Source organism: Sander lucioperca, chromosome 7 (genome assembly GCF_008315115.2).
Source record: "Sander lucioperca isolate FBNREF2018 chromosome 7, SLUC_FBN_1.2, whole genome shotgun sequence".
Taxonomy (NCBI): domain Eukaryota; kingdom Metazoa; phylum Chordata; class Actinopteri; order Perciformes; family Percidae; genus Sander; species Sander lucioperca.
This window is the reverse complement of record NC_050179.1, coordinates 32,200,835-32,216,018: the sequence shown is the minus strand read 5'-3', so window position 1 is coordinate 32,216,018 and position 15,184 is coordinate 32,200,835. Positions and strand designations below refer to the sequence as shown.

The following is a 15,184-nucleotide window of genomic DNA, read 5'->3' as shown; positions in this document are numbered from 1 at the left end:
TCCAGTCATGGGATGTATTGTAAAACACTGAGATCCTGTGCTTTGCCCTCTTAAATTTTGGTCAATTGCAATGTTTTGGTTACGTTGTATTTTCATTATATTGTTCAATTATTGCTCTTTGAGATACAAACTTGAGCTAAAAGCATGCTTAAACACCAATGTCCAGTCAACCATTTTTTCAACTTTCTTTTTGATTTGTGCCATAAACGAGCCATAGACCTTGTTGGCACACAATGTGAAAAATTTATTGTAAATGCATCTAATTTGACCTTTTATCTTCTCCTTTTTATGTGGTCGTGATTTATTGATGCTAACATGTTAAATGTAGCAACTTTAAAATCTCCTGTATTCAAATATAGCTCAAAAGCTTGTTCTCTCATTTTTATAGACATACTTAAAACACCAATATCCAATCAATCATTATCAACCTTTTCTCAGAACAATAGAATTCTGATTTGTGCCATTAAGCATTTACATTTGTGCCATAAAGGACCCATGCATCCTGCTGGCACAATCTGAAAAATTGATTTTAAAGCCGTCTAATTTTGTCTTTTATCTTCTCCTTTTTAAGCTGTCGTGATTTATTGATGCTAACATGCTAAATGTAGCACCTTTAAAATCAGTTTTTCTCAACCGTCACACAAAGGCATCAGGGTCCAGTCTTTCAAGAGTAGAAATGTATTCAAATATCACCCTAAAAGCCTGTGTTCTCTCATTTTTATACAGACGAGGTTCTTTACAAATCTTTTCGGTTGCCCAGCAACTGCAAAAGGACAACCTGTCCTGAAAGCCACGGTCACGGCTCAGTTCACCAGAGGGAGGGGGAAGGTCTAGACTGCAGTACTTACAGGGATCAGAAGAAATGAGGGGGGCTAGGTGAAGGGTCAGAGGTTGCCACCAACCAGTGGGAACAAAAAAAAGGGTGACCTTCTGTCAACAAAAGGTAGAAACAAAATGCAAGGACTGTGTGCTCAAAATGTTGCACAAGCATGGAGTTTGAAGGTTTAAAGGCCAACCAGTGGAAGACGGATTCAGAACCTTTACTTAAGTAAAAGTACTAATACCACACTGTAAAAATACTCTGTTACAAGTAAAAGTCCTGCATTGAAGATGTTACTTAAAGGTGCAGTAGGTAAGACTTATAAAACTAACTTTCTGTCATATTTGCTGAAACTGACCCTATGTTCCAGTAGAACAACATGAAGCAGGTCATTTAAAAAAAAATCCAGCTCCTCTGGCTCCACCTACAGCCTGTAGTGAGATTTGCAGAAATCCACAGCTCCCTGTTCAGATGCACCAATCAGGGCCGGGGGAGGTGTCTAACTGCGTGTCAATCACTGCTCATGCACACGCATTCATTCTCCCTTGTGGGGGGAGGGGCTTAGGAGACCGTTTGGTCTTTAGCAGAAAGGGGGGGAGGGACTGAGAAGTTCTCGATGGTCAAATTCTTTGGCTAAGTCCTGGATCTTCACAATCCTACCTACAGCACCTTTAAATTAACGTATTGTGTCATCAGAGAAATGTACCTAAAGTACTCAATGCAGAACAATCCTCACATTTTTAGAAACAATCCAAACAGTTCTGTGTTTAATGGTCTAATCATTTCAGCTGGACTTGTAGGCTGTTATATTGTTGGGTAGTTTAATTTATAATACGTCACATTTTATAAACTGCATGTGTTTTGTTTGCAAACATCTTAACTTGTAAAGTAACTAAAGCTGTCAGATTAATGTAGTGGAGTAAAAAGTGCAATATTTCTCTATGAAATGTAGCGGAGTAGAAGTAGAAAGTGGCACAAAAAGAAAAGACTCAAGTAAAGTACAAGTACCTCAAATTTGTACTCAAGTACTGTACTTGAGTACAAATTTGAGGTACTTGTACTTTACTTGAAATGTACTCAGTTACATTCCACCACTGCCCAAAATCTACGTCAGCGCCTGATTGCATCTAGAGTATCGTTCATTGTAAAATGGAGGCCTTTTTGACTAAGTGGCTGCTGCACATCCATTGCACAATACCCACCGTATGGAAAGTATGATGCAGGAACAAACTATGTGAGCAGATAGTAATTTACACAACGGGTACTTGTAATTAAAGTTATACACTGTACAGCCGTGCTTTACATTTGCCTCCAGGGCAGGTTTGAGCTGCTTGTCTTGTAAAACAAAAGACAGAAAGAAAGTTATAGCTCTGATAGTATAGCTTTATTAGACTGACAAAAGTTGATTTGACATTACATAGGAACATGTACCTTCAGGATTTTTTTCTTATGTACAACAAAATCTTACATACGCACACACAGAACAGAACAGACAGTGTTAAGCACAAAGTGGTGGAGAATCACACGATCAAAGTGACAGCAGTCTTTAGGTATCATGTGGGGTGTGAGGTGGCTCCGGTTTGTTCAACTCTTCGTTTGCACGGTGATCTAGCTGTCGAGCTGAATGAGAATCCGCGACCACGTGTTTATCATCAGACGCATGCTGCTAACCCACACGGATCCCCCAACGATCCCTTCTCTTTATTTACAAAATGGCAGTGGTTTCGTCTAGAAAACAAAAAGATTGATTAGGTGGCTTTGTTCAATTGTTCGTGGCACTATTCACTCACCACCGTTCTTAAAGAAGAGGCTCATCATCAATACAAAAATATAGTACAGCAATTTTCTTGTCATAGCAAACATTCATACCTGTCCCGTCAATGGCCCAGTCACATCAGCAGCCATTCAGATAAAATGATAAAACATAATCTGCTACACAAAGCAAACATAAAAGGGGGGCATAAACATCAGCAGTGATTTGCAAGTTTTAGCACATTTGAAACCAATATTGTGTAATTTGCATCAAAGCTAACCACTTTGTAAATCATGCTCATGTGTTTTAGAAAATTTTGTTTTTCTCTATTGTTGAAAGCAGCCATTAGTTTCCATTCATTTCTGTACAATATGAGAACTCTAGAAAGTTGCTTGAGTTGTGTAATTCATCAAAGTATATCACATAGGAAATGCCCTGAAGGAAGCAGACGTTTTATATTTTAGTCATAAATGTTACCAGGGGCACGTTCAATCTCAAAACGGTGTGTGTCTGCCCTGTGGGGATAGAGATTTTTTGTGGATTTGTTGGCATCTGTCGCTCAAGAATTATGTGTTATGAACTTTATTTTTTTTAACTAAATTGAGCTCGAGGTTTTCAAAAAAAGTGGTGGGTGCAAAATGACTCATGACGACCATCTGATAGGTACGCGTACCCACCGTCCCCCACCGAAATCGACGCCTATGTACTATATCAGTGACAAAACTTAACGTTGACTTGATGTTGACTGTGATGGATTACACAACTCAAGCGAGAATCTGAATTTCCTACTGTGCAGTAATGAATGGGAGCCAGCAGCTGCCTGGAACGGAATAAAAACTGTATTAGCATGCTTTGAGAAATGGTCAACAAAAGTGCAAATTGTACATGAGTCGTGTTTAAGAAGCTGAAACTTGCAAACACACTGGTACGGCCTTTTAAGATTGAAATATTTCTTCATAATGACTTACAGTAATGCATGGTCGTCATAAAGTTACAGTGGTATACAGCTGTCACTTAGTCACATAACAACACACTCCTGGTTAGAAGCCAGATGAACACAAGGACCCTTTGAGGTAAAAAAGTTTTACTTGAAGCTCTCAGTGAAATCTTTATGGGACAACAAGCTCTTTGTTGGAATTTTGACCACAAGCTATTTAGTTAAAATGTTAAAGATGAACTTTTAGGTCTCTGGGAACCCTCGTGTCCTTTGTCTTGGTATCATTTTATCAGGTACAGCATGTTCTCTGCCAATAAAATGTAAGATATACGAAACGGAGACAAAATCTGACATACAGTTAGCGAAAAAACCCCAGGACATAGTTCTTATTTGTTCTCCTTCTTTCCAAAAAAAACCTCCAAGCTTTCAGGCGTGTGCATGTTGTCAGAGTTGTACTGTTTTGACATGATGGGACGTTTCAGGTTTTTTTTTTAAAAAGAGGAGAAAATCAAGGGTGCTTCTGACCCTTTGCACTCGGAAACATCTGGGGATTTCACACAGGTGAGTCACAATGAGACTGCCAGATGTTTTTTTTCCTCCAAGCACATCAAAAGCTAATTGTCCAAATGTAATTACACAAATAAAAGCATCCAGTGAACTGCATGCAGGCAGCAGGGGGTTTTCTTTCCCACATCCCACCTTACACCAACCTACACTGATGTCCCCCTGTTGCCTTCCAACCATTATCAACCTCCACAGTGCCTTGGTTTACTTAACCCGAGGCGCCACAATCTATCAAAGCAGCCGGCGTTCTCTCTTGAGCGCGGGCGCTGGAGGTGTGACATTTTCTCTACGACACAATACATGGCCATTTGTCAAACATTCACATTACAGAGAGCGAAAAAGGTCTGAGCCACATCCGCGTATCGGAGCACATGCCACCCAGAGAGGAGCAGACACAGAAAATCTATCCTCTCCCTGTGTGGGTACAGCAGTCAATGAGATCTTTTTTTGGGTGTTTGACGAATAGCGTTGTGCTTGCTTGACAGTGGCTTTGTCCGCTGGGACTCTTTGAGGAGGAGTTCCTGTGTTGTAATTGTCATGTAGAGGACGCAGGAAGACTGATCTCCTGCTCCTCGGGGGTCGATAAAAGGCCAGAAAAGTCCATAAGGTCAGCCCCATAGTTCATGGAGAACCCTGTTGTCTGGCGATGCTTCGAAAGGGTCAAAGGTCAGACGATCTATGTACATTGAGTGAACAGTCAAAGCTCTCGAAACTGTTTTTTTTTTTTTTTTTCCTCAGCATACAGCGTCCAGCGTCCAGTGTTTGGCAAGTACATACAGTAGTTCTTCATCGCCTCACTGCTTTCTTCCTTGCTCCTTTTTGTTTCTCAATGTCTGAGTTTCCACCTTCCTCCATTTCTCTCTCTCTCTTTCTTTCTTTCAGGTGCAGCAGTCTCGCTCCACGTGGCAAAAGAGGGGGGACATGGTTGGCAGGGACGTAGAGGTGGAGGGGTCGGATGAGGAAGACATAAAGGAGGAAGCCACGGTGGTGGTGGTGGTGTCGGTGGAGTAGGCGAGGAGCGAGGGGTAAGGGCTCATCTTTTCGATGTTGACGTAGGTGGTGTTGAGCAGGACGTAGTGCTCCCCGCTGAAGCTGGAGAAGATGGTGGAGATGCGGGACACCAGCTCGTGGAAGGAGGGCCGCCGCTCGGGCTTCGGATGCCAGCACTCGATCATCAGCGTGTAGCTGCAGGGAGAGGGAAGGAGAGGAGTCTTTTTTTCCAGCTTCTTAAATTTGAACGTTAACTGCTTTTCTCTGTTTAATATGACTGAATATCTTTTAGAATAGAATGCCTTTTATTGTCACTATACACATGTACAATGAGATTAAAAGCATCTCCTTTTCCAGTGCCAACATGTGATAAATATAACATGGAATAAAATAAGTAGTGCAAAAAAGGGGGGTATGGTGCACAGTTCTGAGATGCTATATACATATAAAAAAATAAATATGGTTTTATATACAGTGTGATATGCAGTGTTATTGTACATTATTTGAATATTGCCCAATAGTGGTGATCATTTTCAATGAGTAATAGATATTGGACAATGAGAGTTATTATATTGCACAGTATACAGATATTGCACAGTAATGGAATTGCACAGTGGGTGGGTAGAAGAAAGTCCGGGAGTTGGGGGGTTAGACTGTGAAGTCAGTGCATGTGTGAGTTCAAAGTGGTTATGGCTTTTGGAAAAAAAAACTGTTCCTTTTTGGTTTGGGACTGTTGGTTGAACAAAAGACTAGCCATGGGCCAGTTACTGGTTTCAAAGTATACCGTGGTTTGAAAAAGTCAAGGTTTCAAAACCACTAACATTTTCTGTCATACCGTTCCTAAGGTATGAGCTGTTTTTTATGAGTGGTCAAGGACAGAAAGTGCAGTTTAGTAATCCATCTCCCTGCAAGTATGCCGTGTTTAAAAAAATTAAATACATTGTGTTCAATGTACCCAGACATTAAAAAAAAATACATTTTAAAGCTGTAATTGCAATACTGCAATACCGTAAAACTGTGATACTTTTGCTGAAGGTTATCATACCGTCAGAATGTTATACCGGCCCATGCCTACAAAAAACATTACCTTGTGCTCTAGGAAATTGTTTTTTTACTACTTTATTCCCATTTTATAGATTAAACAATTAATCAGTGAATAAAAAAAGACCACAGATAAGTAGTCGTAACTAGAGCAGCAAAGACGAAGTGATTCATTAAATGGCAACTATTTTTATGATCGATTAATCGGTTTGAGTCGTTTTTTTATGAAAAAATAGTAAAAAAAAAAAATCTCTCGTTTATTTATTCACTCAGTAAACTGAATATGTTTGAGTTGTGGACAAAACGAGACATTTGAGGACGTCACCTTGGCCTTTGGGAAACACTGATTGACATTTTTTCACCATTTTCTGACATTTTACAGACCAAACATCTAACCGATGAATCGAGAAAACAATTGACAGATTAATCGAAAATAAAATAATCGTTAGTTGTAGCCTCTGGCTAACTGAATAGTAATTATGGAACGTTTTCATTTACCTTAATTTTGCACAATTCATATAGTGTTTTCCTCTTGATGAGTTTCGCTGTTATGTTCTATAGGAGATTATGTTGCAGGATTATGGAAAACACTACTGGCCAGATTTTCATGAAATCTGAAGGGTGTAGCATGAGCCAAGGAAGAAGCTATTTAATTTAGGAGCAGATCGGGCAGATACACAAACTATTTTTCTCTTTCGTTAACATTGTCAGACAGGTGCTATATGGGGCAGATTGTGCTTCATTCATGTGGTGTCGGAATAATGGGAAAAATGAGTTCCCGACTAGGAAACTTCACACTGCATTAACATTATGAGATAGGGCCTTGGCGGAGATCCGCGCTCTCCGAGTGCCCTTCTACATTCTTTTATTTTCATATGCTGTTTCACTTGTGATATGTTTTGACATATTTCAGTTCTATTTTTTTTTTCCATGAAACAATAAATCATATATTAGCCACTATTTGAACCTGGAAACTTAAGGGCTCCTGCACACTGGCTGCGTGGCGTGAGTGTGTCAGCTACGTGGCGTGTCTGTTTTTATTTCGGCTCCCATGTTAACAGGTTAAAGCTTACACACTACCTGCGTGACACGCACGTCTCAAAAAACGCGTGCATGCCAGAAATAGGACCAACGCCTATTTTTCAAGCGACACGCAAGCGTGTTGGAAGCGTTTCCAGGCAAAATAGAATAGGAAAAGATGTTTATATGTCATTTTGACACAAATACATTTAAAACATGACATTTTGATGTCTGAAAGTGTCTAGGTTTTGACATAAATGCAGATATAAATGTAATTTAAAATAGATTTTCAAATATTGCACCTGTCAATACAGAACGAAATATTCTGTAGCCTATTTTGCCGTCAATAGTGCCGATGTTGTCTTTGCTGTAATCAAATCAGTATATATTTATGTTTATGTTTATGGGAAACATACATGTGTACAGACAAGGCTAGCAGCAGCAGCGCCGCGTCAGACACATTTCTGGTGTGCAAAGACAGAAAACGCCACGCAGCCGCCACGCAACTGACACGCAACAGAAACGCCACGCTCACGCCACACAGGCAGTGTGCAGGAGGCCCAAGAGGCAACTTTATGTTTTTAACTCTATCAGAGGGGCTTCATTCTTAAAATTCTACAATAGAAACTAATAGTCAACGTGTCTCAAAGATAACTTTCACACCAACAATCAATCATGTTTTATCAAAACTCTTCACCCTGTCAGAAGTTGACGTCTCTCTTATTGCCATTATTGTTGTTCTTTTCCTGACTTGCCACCCTATCATTGTTAAAAATGAAGAAAAATGGCCCTCCATTACGACAGGTCCAAGGTATCTGCCAGCGACTGCTATCACCAAAACACCGTGTGAACGATCGGGAGTGAAGAATTGCGGGAATGTTTGCAGATGTGCATCACCCCCTGATGTCTCCGTTTAATTTACAGCTTGGGAACTTTTGGGCCTCTACCTCCCTCACCTGAACACTCCCACTCGCCTCTAATTTCCACACACACTATATAGACATGCAGTGAATACTCATGGTGTTATCTGCACCGTATGAGATCACACTTGGCGTCCGTTTCACTTCACTCACCGGTGGGTCGGAGTTTAATGGATAAGGACAAATCAGTGAGTAAGCGAGTGGATGTGTGAGCTGTACTGACACTGAAATACTTTCCTGTGATTTGATGTGACATTCTATATAAATAACTGTATGTTTTGTTTCTTTCTATCGCTCATTACTCAAAGAGGTTGCCCTTTTTTTTTTTTTTTCAGCCACATCAGGTTTGGCAGAATTTTATCAGCAGAAAAGATAACTTTTTCTAAAGATTGATAGTCTGTTTTTTTGCCTGGCAAACTCTGCTGTGAACAGATCCAAATAAAACTCGAAAACTCAAACTGTTGACGGAAAGTTCAAGAAAATAGTGGCAGCACTTAACTACCACAGCAACAAAAAGAGACAAATAAAAAATACTACACTGGCATTGGATTTCCATTTTAAACTTTCTTTGTGTTTTAGCGGTGAAGCAAGAAAAGTGACTTTCATTTGACCCACAGCTGTGATGAGATGTAACGCTTGACTGTGAGTGTGTTTCAGACTGTTGCTGAGGTAGATGATGGATGATCGAAACTTGAGGGGTTTTTATTTATGACTTCCATTGCTTATACAGCTCTTTCACCTCCACCTTTCTCCCCCTGCTGCTCCCTCCTGATTTTAAGACTCTCGCTCTCTCCTCATGATGTATTTAAGTGCAGCTCTACAGTTTATCACTCACACTAACTGAGCTGTGGCACTTTGCTAGAGGAGGTGAATGACAGGTGAGTATAAGCATGTGTATATATATATATATGAGTGTAAGTGTGTGTGGGTGTGTGTGTGTGTGTGTGTACTTACAGGGCGTCAGGGCAGAACTCGGGCTGCAGCAGCCTCCTCCCCTGCAGGAGGAACACGGTGATGTCGAAGGAGTTCACATCCGAATATGGTGGGGCTCCACGGGTCATCAGTTCCCATAGCAACACGCCAAATGACCACTATAGTACAGACAAGAAAATGAACTCTCACTGTTGTCCTTTTACCAGTCTTGCATTGCCTGACCAAACGCCACAGCACTGTGGAGTAAAGTCTGGCTAACATTACACCACACATATATTTCAGGATAGGAGAAAAAATAACGCTCTGGGTTGTTTGCATTTTTTTAAACCAATCCCAATCGTCATGGGCGGCGCTAAGCTCTGGACGCAGTGATGGTGGCTCTGCAAAATAGTCTCGGGAACTTGTTTTGGTGGAACATTTGCACCCCGCAAAAAGAAAATGCCACATACAATATTAAATGAAGTTAACTGTTCACACAACACAGTAACGTGAGCTATTTAAATTAGCTCGATACGTGTTAAACATAATTTGCTCTTACCAGTGTATCACCGCGTGTAACGTTACTTAGAGAGTAAAAGCTGTAAACATAGTCTTTGTAAATCTTTACAAGCATTCACCGAAAGAACCGAGCAGCCCTGCCTTGTTGCACGATCAAAAATGTCTTCCAAAGTTGCTATTTTCAGCGTATGGTTTAGCTAGATCGAAGGTTGTGTTGTTGTTTCCCGTAGCTAAGGGATTTTGAGAACGGCAACACACAATGATAAGAAGCGGACGGGGCAAAGCCTGACATTGCGCTGGATGTCAGATTTTATGCTGGAAAATGTACTTCTGCTAATCCAGACTTTTATGAAGTTATTTACATGACATTTGTAGTTGTTATTAACAGTCCTCACCACGTCTGACTTGGGTGTGAACTTGTGTGTCTGCAGACTCTCCAGAGCCATCCACTTGACGGGCAGCTTGACTCCACTCTTGTTGTGGACGCTGTAATATTCTTTATCATAAACGTCTCTAGCCAGTCCGAAGTCTGCCACCTTCACTGTGTAGTTCTCATCCAGCCTGTCGGGGCAAAGAAAGGACTTTTTATTGTACTGTTTTTTTTTTTTTTTAGTTTTTTTTTTAAAACTTTGCTCTTCTCTTTGTTCTTACAACTAATCAACCCTTCCCAATGTTCTCCTTCTCTTGTATTCTTTCTCATCTCATATGCAGTACTATATCTTTTCTGTTCTCTTCCCTTCCAAGCTGTATTTAATTCTATTTTAGTCTCATCTATTGTACCTCTTGCTCTATATATAAAACACACTTGTGTGATATTGAATGAATAGATGTGAACTTACATGCAGTTCCTGGCAGCTAGGTCTCTGTGGACAAACTTCTTGCTGGCCAGATACTCCATCCCTCTGGCCACCTGCAGCCCGAAGCCCATCAGGTCCTTCACTGTTGGGTTCTGTGGGTAAAAACAATCATCAAAGTTCTGGGAGACAAAATAACTGGCTGGGTTTAAACTTATCATTAAAGGTCCCATGACATGGTGCTCTTTGGATGCTTTTATATAGGCCTTAGCGATCCCCTAATACTGTATCTGAAGTCTCTTTTATATAGGCCTTAGCGATCCCCTAATACTGTATCTGAAGTCTCTTTCCCGAAATTCAGCCTTGGTGCAGAATTACAGCGTGTAATTACAGTGTGGGCTTGACCAACTGCCACTTTGCTCGCCCATGATGTCTCTCTCTCATGGGTGGGCCAAATTCTCTGGGCGGGCAAAGCAGAGAAAGGGGAGGTAACCTTGCTCCTTATGACGTCATAAGGAGAAGATTCCAGATCGGCCCATCTGAGCTTTCATTTTCTCAAAGGCAGAGCAGGATACCCAGGGCTCGGTTTACATCTATCGCCATTTCTAGCCACTGGGGGACCATAGGCAGGCTGGGGGAACTCATATTAATGTTAAAAAACCTCATAAAGTGAAATTTTCATGCCATGGGGCCTTTAAATCAACTTGTGCTGTGTTGACTGATCTATGCAGGATGTACTGTATATCTCAGTTGCAATCATTGTTTTGCACATTATCTTAAAGTTCTACAATTTCTCCACATCATGTGTGTATATATATATATATATATACAGTATGTCTCAATATATGTGTTGTGAATAAATCGCAACATGCATGCATGTAATCTGGAGTGTGCCCATACATGTCCTTCATCGCGGATGAAGTTGCGCAGGTCGCCGTGCTTCATGTAGGGCAGAACCACCAGCGGCGAGCCCTCTGGCGGCAGGCAGATTCCCAGCAGAGAGAGAACGTTCGGGTGGCTGAAGTCCTTCATGATGATCCCTTCCTTCAGGAACTGGGACACCTCTTCCAGATCTGTGATGCCTTTATCAGAAAAAGAAAAGAAAAAAAAACATTACCATTTTAACAGTTGTGTTCTAGAGCAGTGGTTCTCAACCTGGGGGTCGGGACGACTAAAGGCTCTGACACACCAACCCGACGACCGACCGTCGGCAGAAAAGGCAGTCGGACTGATCAGTCTCCCTGAGTTGGTAAAAAAAGTGCCTCGGAACACAACGAAGCGACGTCGACTTGAGCGTACGTTCTGTGTGTGCGCGAGACGTAATACGTCTTCATAACAGCAGGTGGCGCTAATCTGTATTGTCGCCCAAAAAATGAAAACTGGCAGCTGATTGGATGAAGGCGTCACATGGGTCTGGCTTCTCCCGAATTTCAAAGCCAGACCATAATGGCGGCTCGTTTGGAATACGATCTCGTATTTTACAAAAATAGTTCACCGAAACGTGTTTCTGAAAACATTTTAAGCGAGAAATAGGCCATACAGTTGCTGAATCTGTCTTCATTTCAGATCGACAAAGGTCAGTTTAAAAGATTTTTGTCAGATTTCTCATCCCGCTCGTCATTTCCGGTAATTGGTCATTGAGTCCGACTGCCCACTGTCCGACGGCTCCTCCGACTGACGGCGGCACGGAACACACCAAACAGACTCGGATCACCAACCTCGCCAGACTGTCCGACGGCCGATAATCGGGTTGGTGTGTCAGCACCTTAAGGGGGGTCGTAAGATATTTCTGGGGGTCGCCAGATGAGTTGGGGAGAAATAAAGAAATAACATATTTTAGACTTGATGAATGGTTTTAACATTAATGTGTAATGTCAAACACATGAAAAATCCACAGAGCCTGGAGAAACACATTGGACAAGAGTAGGTGCTAGATGCTAAAAGTAAACTGTCATTAAAGCAAAGCATTATTTGTTTACGTCCGTACATGTATTAATCAGAGCAGTCACAATAATCACTCAAAATCAGCAGAGGGAGGCGTAAAACAGCTGTTTACGCGGGTTTGCAGCTCTTTCTCTTGTTGTCGAGAGGGGTGGGGGCCTCATTATTCTTATTGTTCAGGGGGGTTCACGACTCGAAAAAGTCAAGAACTACTGTTCTGGAGCAGAGGTCTTCAACGTTTTTTAGGCCAAGGACCCCTAACCTGAAAGAGAGACGAGCAGGGACCCCCTACTACATACATTGTATAAAATCGACATGCATAATAAACTGGGCCTACAATAATGTGTAGGGTGGTCTAAAGCCTACACATACCTTTTAATGGTGCCCTACAATACTAAGCTATTAAAATAACATATTCTTTACATAGTCATATATTATCATGTTTTAAATTCAAACATAGATGTGCAAGGCACAGTGAATATTTAAGCTTCACTGTATCTGTGGACGGCTACCATAGTGACTACCCTACCTATTGGCCATTAAGCCTATCATCAATGTTGTTGTTTTTTATGAATAGGCCGATTTATCTCCGCTAATAATTTGTTGGATTCATGTTAAAAGGTGCTCTAAGCGGTGTCACGCGTTTTTTAGGCTACAACATTTTTTTGTCACATACAGCAAACATCTCCTCACTATCCGCTAGCTGCCTGTCCTCTGAACACACTGTAAAAAAACGCGGTCTCTGTTGACAGCCCAGGCTGAACAAACGGCAACAAAAACAAACTGTGCCAACCTGCACCACCAAACATAACAAACTTGTCTTCCAGCCAATAACAGACAAGAAGGATTTGGGGGTGGGATTGGGGGGGTTAGTGTGCGTGCACATGAAGGGGGGTGTGGGGAGTGGAGGAGACAGAAGTGTGAAGAGGGAAGTTAGCTAGAGTTAGCCGTTTTATTTGACAATACTTGGAACGTCAACAAGAAGTGACGTCACCCAACATTGCTTAGAGCACCTTTAATGTATAGTTTTTAGACTTTCAAAAAAGCATTAAACAACAATTTGGCAGCCAAATGCAGTGACTCTGAGGACTCTCTAGGGGTTGCGGACCCCCTGTTGAAGATCTCTGTTCTAGAGAAAGAAAAAGCACAGGGAGAGTTGGCGATGTTGGGTATTGAAAAGATCTTTCAGAGTACAGTTGCAACATGGAGCAACTCTGCTGTACTGACATTAGCAGGAAGGCCATCTTATAAACCTTTGGGGGAAAAAAGGATGCTCATGGTAATAAAAAATAAATAAAAAACAAACTCCCTGAATATCCTCTCCCAGACCTGACCCACGCCAAATTCCCATTTGCCAATTGCATCTCTGCGTCTGACGTCCCGCACTTTAGCCCCACTGACTCTGCTGTAATCTGGTTAGAGATGGAAGCTCTTTAGAGCTGGACAAACCAGCCGAGTGGCCTTCACCTGAGGTTAGACCCCCAAAGATACAAAGAGATGACATTTGAATTCAGAGCTACAATATGAAAAATGATTTATTTGAAGGGGGTGTGCATAAGACTGACATGACACTGTCATAACCATGAAGGAGTCTTTTTTAATGTTTGACTTTTGATTTGTTGATTATTTCAGAGCCTCAATTTGAAAGTCAACGACAAAAATGACGTCATTGCTGTGTGGATATTCCTTTCTCTATCATACACTAATCTTTCTGGAAATGCAGTACGCGTCTCTGGCTCTTCTACTTTCAACAACTTGTCTTAGTAATAGTTATATTGGGATAAAAGCACCAACTCAAGGTCTCCAATATAACAAAAGAACACAAAAAACAATGACATAGTTGCCCCTTAGAAATCACTAAACTTAATAAAAAAGGTCAAAAATCCCAGAGGACCAAGCCCCAGCAGGCCGAGCTCATCCCATCCCACTATGGTCGGTGGCTCCTTGTGACTGCATTGGGCTTTCCTCCATATTACTCCAGCATCAATCTCCCTGGTCCAACTGACAGGTTACATGATTAGGGGGGACCCTAATGCCGTCCTCACCATCGGACACTCATTCATCACCATCAACTCAGCCCAGAAGGATTCAGGGCTCTGATGAGATGAGATCCTTAATGCTATTGGAGCGTTGTGATATCATGCAATAAGTATGCAATATAAGCAGATGTAGGTTGAAATAATTATGGTTGGATGTGAATGTTTGGACAAGGAGAGAGAGAGAGAGAGAGAGAGAGAGAGAGAGGGAGAGAGAGAGAGAGAGAGAGAGAGAGAGTGTGTGTGTGTTCTGAGGGGGAATCTGAAAAACCAGTGCTGCATTTGATTGTGAGTCTCAACTATGGACTCCTCAGTGTCCATAAAAAAATAAAAGGTTACTTTAAGTCAGATGGAAGGAGCATTTTGTTAAACCTTAGCTCATGACAAGACGTTACTGTTGTTTTATCTGACGTAAGTAGCACCGCTCTCTCTCTCTCTGTTCTTTCTCTAGCTCACTCCACCGCTTAGTTTTATCTAGCATTTAGCACCGCTCCACATTTGTTGTAGCAACAAAAGACGCTCTCGGCTGCTTTTTGGAACCAAAACTATAAAAAGCGCCCTAGTCAACTTCTTGTCAAAAAAGATGCCACGTGTGAACAAGGATCTAAATTGCCCATTTCGGCTCCGACTGGAGGTATTCACGACATCAGAAATCATGTAATTCCCATTTTCAACTTCCAACTGTAAATGGAAGCTGCAACACTCCATGCTATGTGAAAAATCACCATCACAAAACCCGTTCATGCAGAGTATTTCACCCCCAAACTTCTCCAGTAAAACTGCTGAAGCTCTTGTTCTAAGATGAAGGTACAGATGAATGTGAGTAAAAAAATTATAAATGTGAAGCAGGGCGTTGCAAAAACCTGCTTTTATGCTTAACACACTAAGCATCAGTTAAGGGGAAAACATTTCACTTTCCTTATTTCTAAAGGCTTTG

At 41.4% G+C, this 15,184-nt stretch overlaps 1 protein-coding gene across 2 annotated transcripts in view; it reads right to left on the bottom strand.

Annotated features, from left to right (window-relative positions):
* Positions 1–2,185: 2,185 nt before the first annotated feature.
* Positions 2,186–15,184, bottom strand: part of met (MET proto-oncogene, receptor tyrosine kinase) — a 90,481-nt gene continuing 77,482 nt past the window's right edge. For both annotated transcript variants that reach the window (XM_031279724.2, XM_031279725.2), the window contains 5 exons: positions 11,171–11,352; positions 10,316–10,425; positions 9,872–10,037; positions 9,000–9,136; positions 2,186–5,259 (listed from right to left, as the gene is read on the bottom strand). In XM_031279724.2, the coding sequence (XP_031135584.2) occupies positions 4,953–5,259; positions 9,000–9,136; positions 9,872–10,037; positions 10,316–10,425; positions 11,171–11,352 (902 nt within the window). In that variant the 3' untranslated portion in view covers positions 2,186–4,952. The remainder of the gene's footprint in view (positions 5,260–8,999; positions 9,137–9,871; positions 10,038–10,315; positions 10,426–11,170; positions 11,353–15,184) is intronic.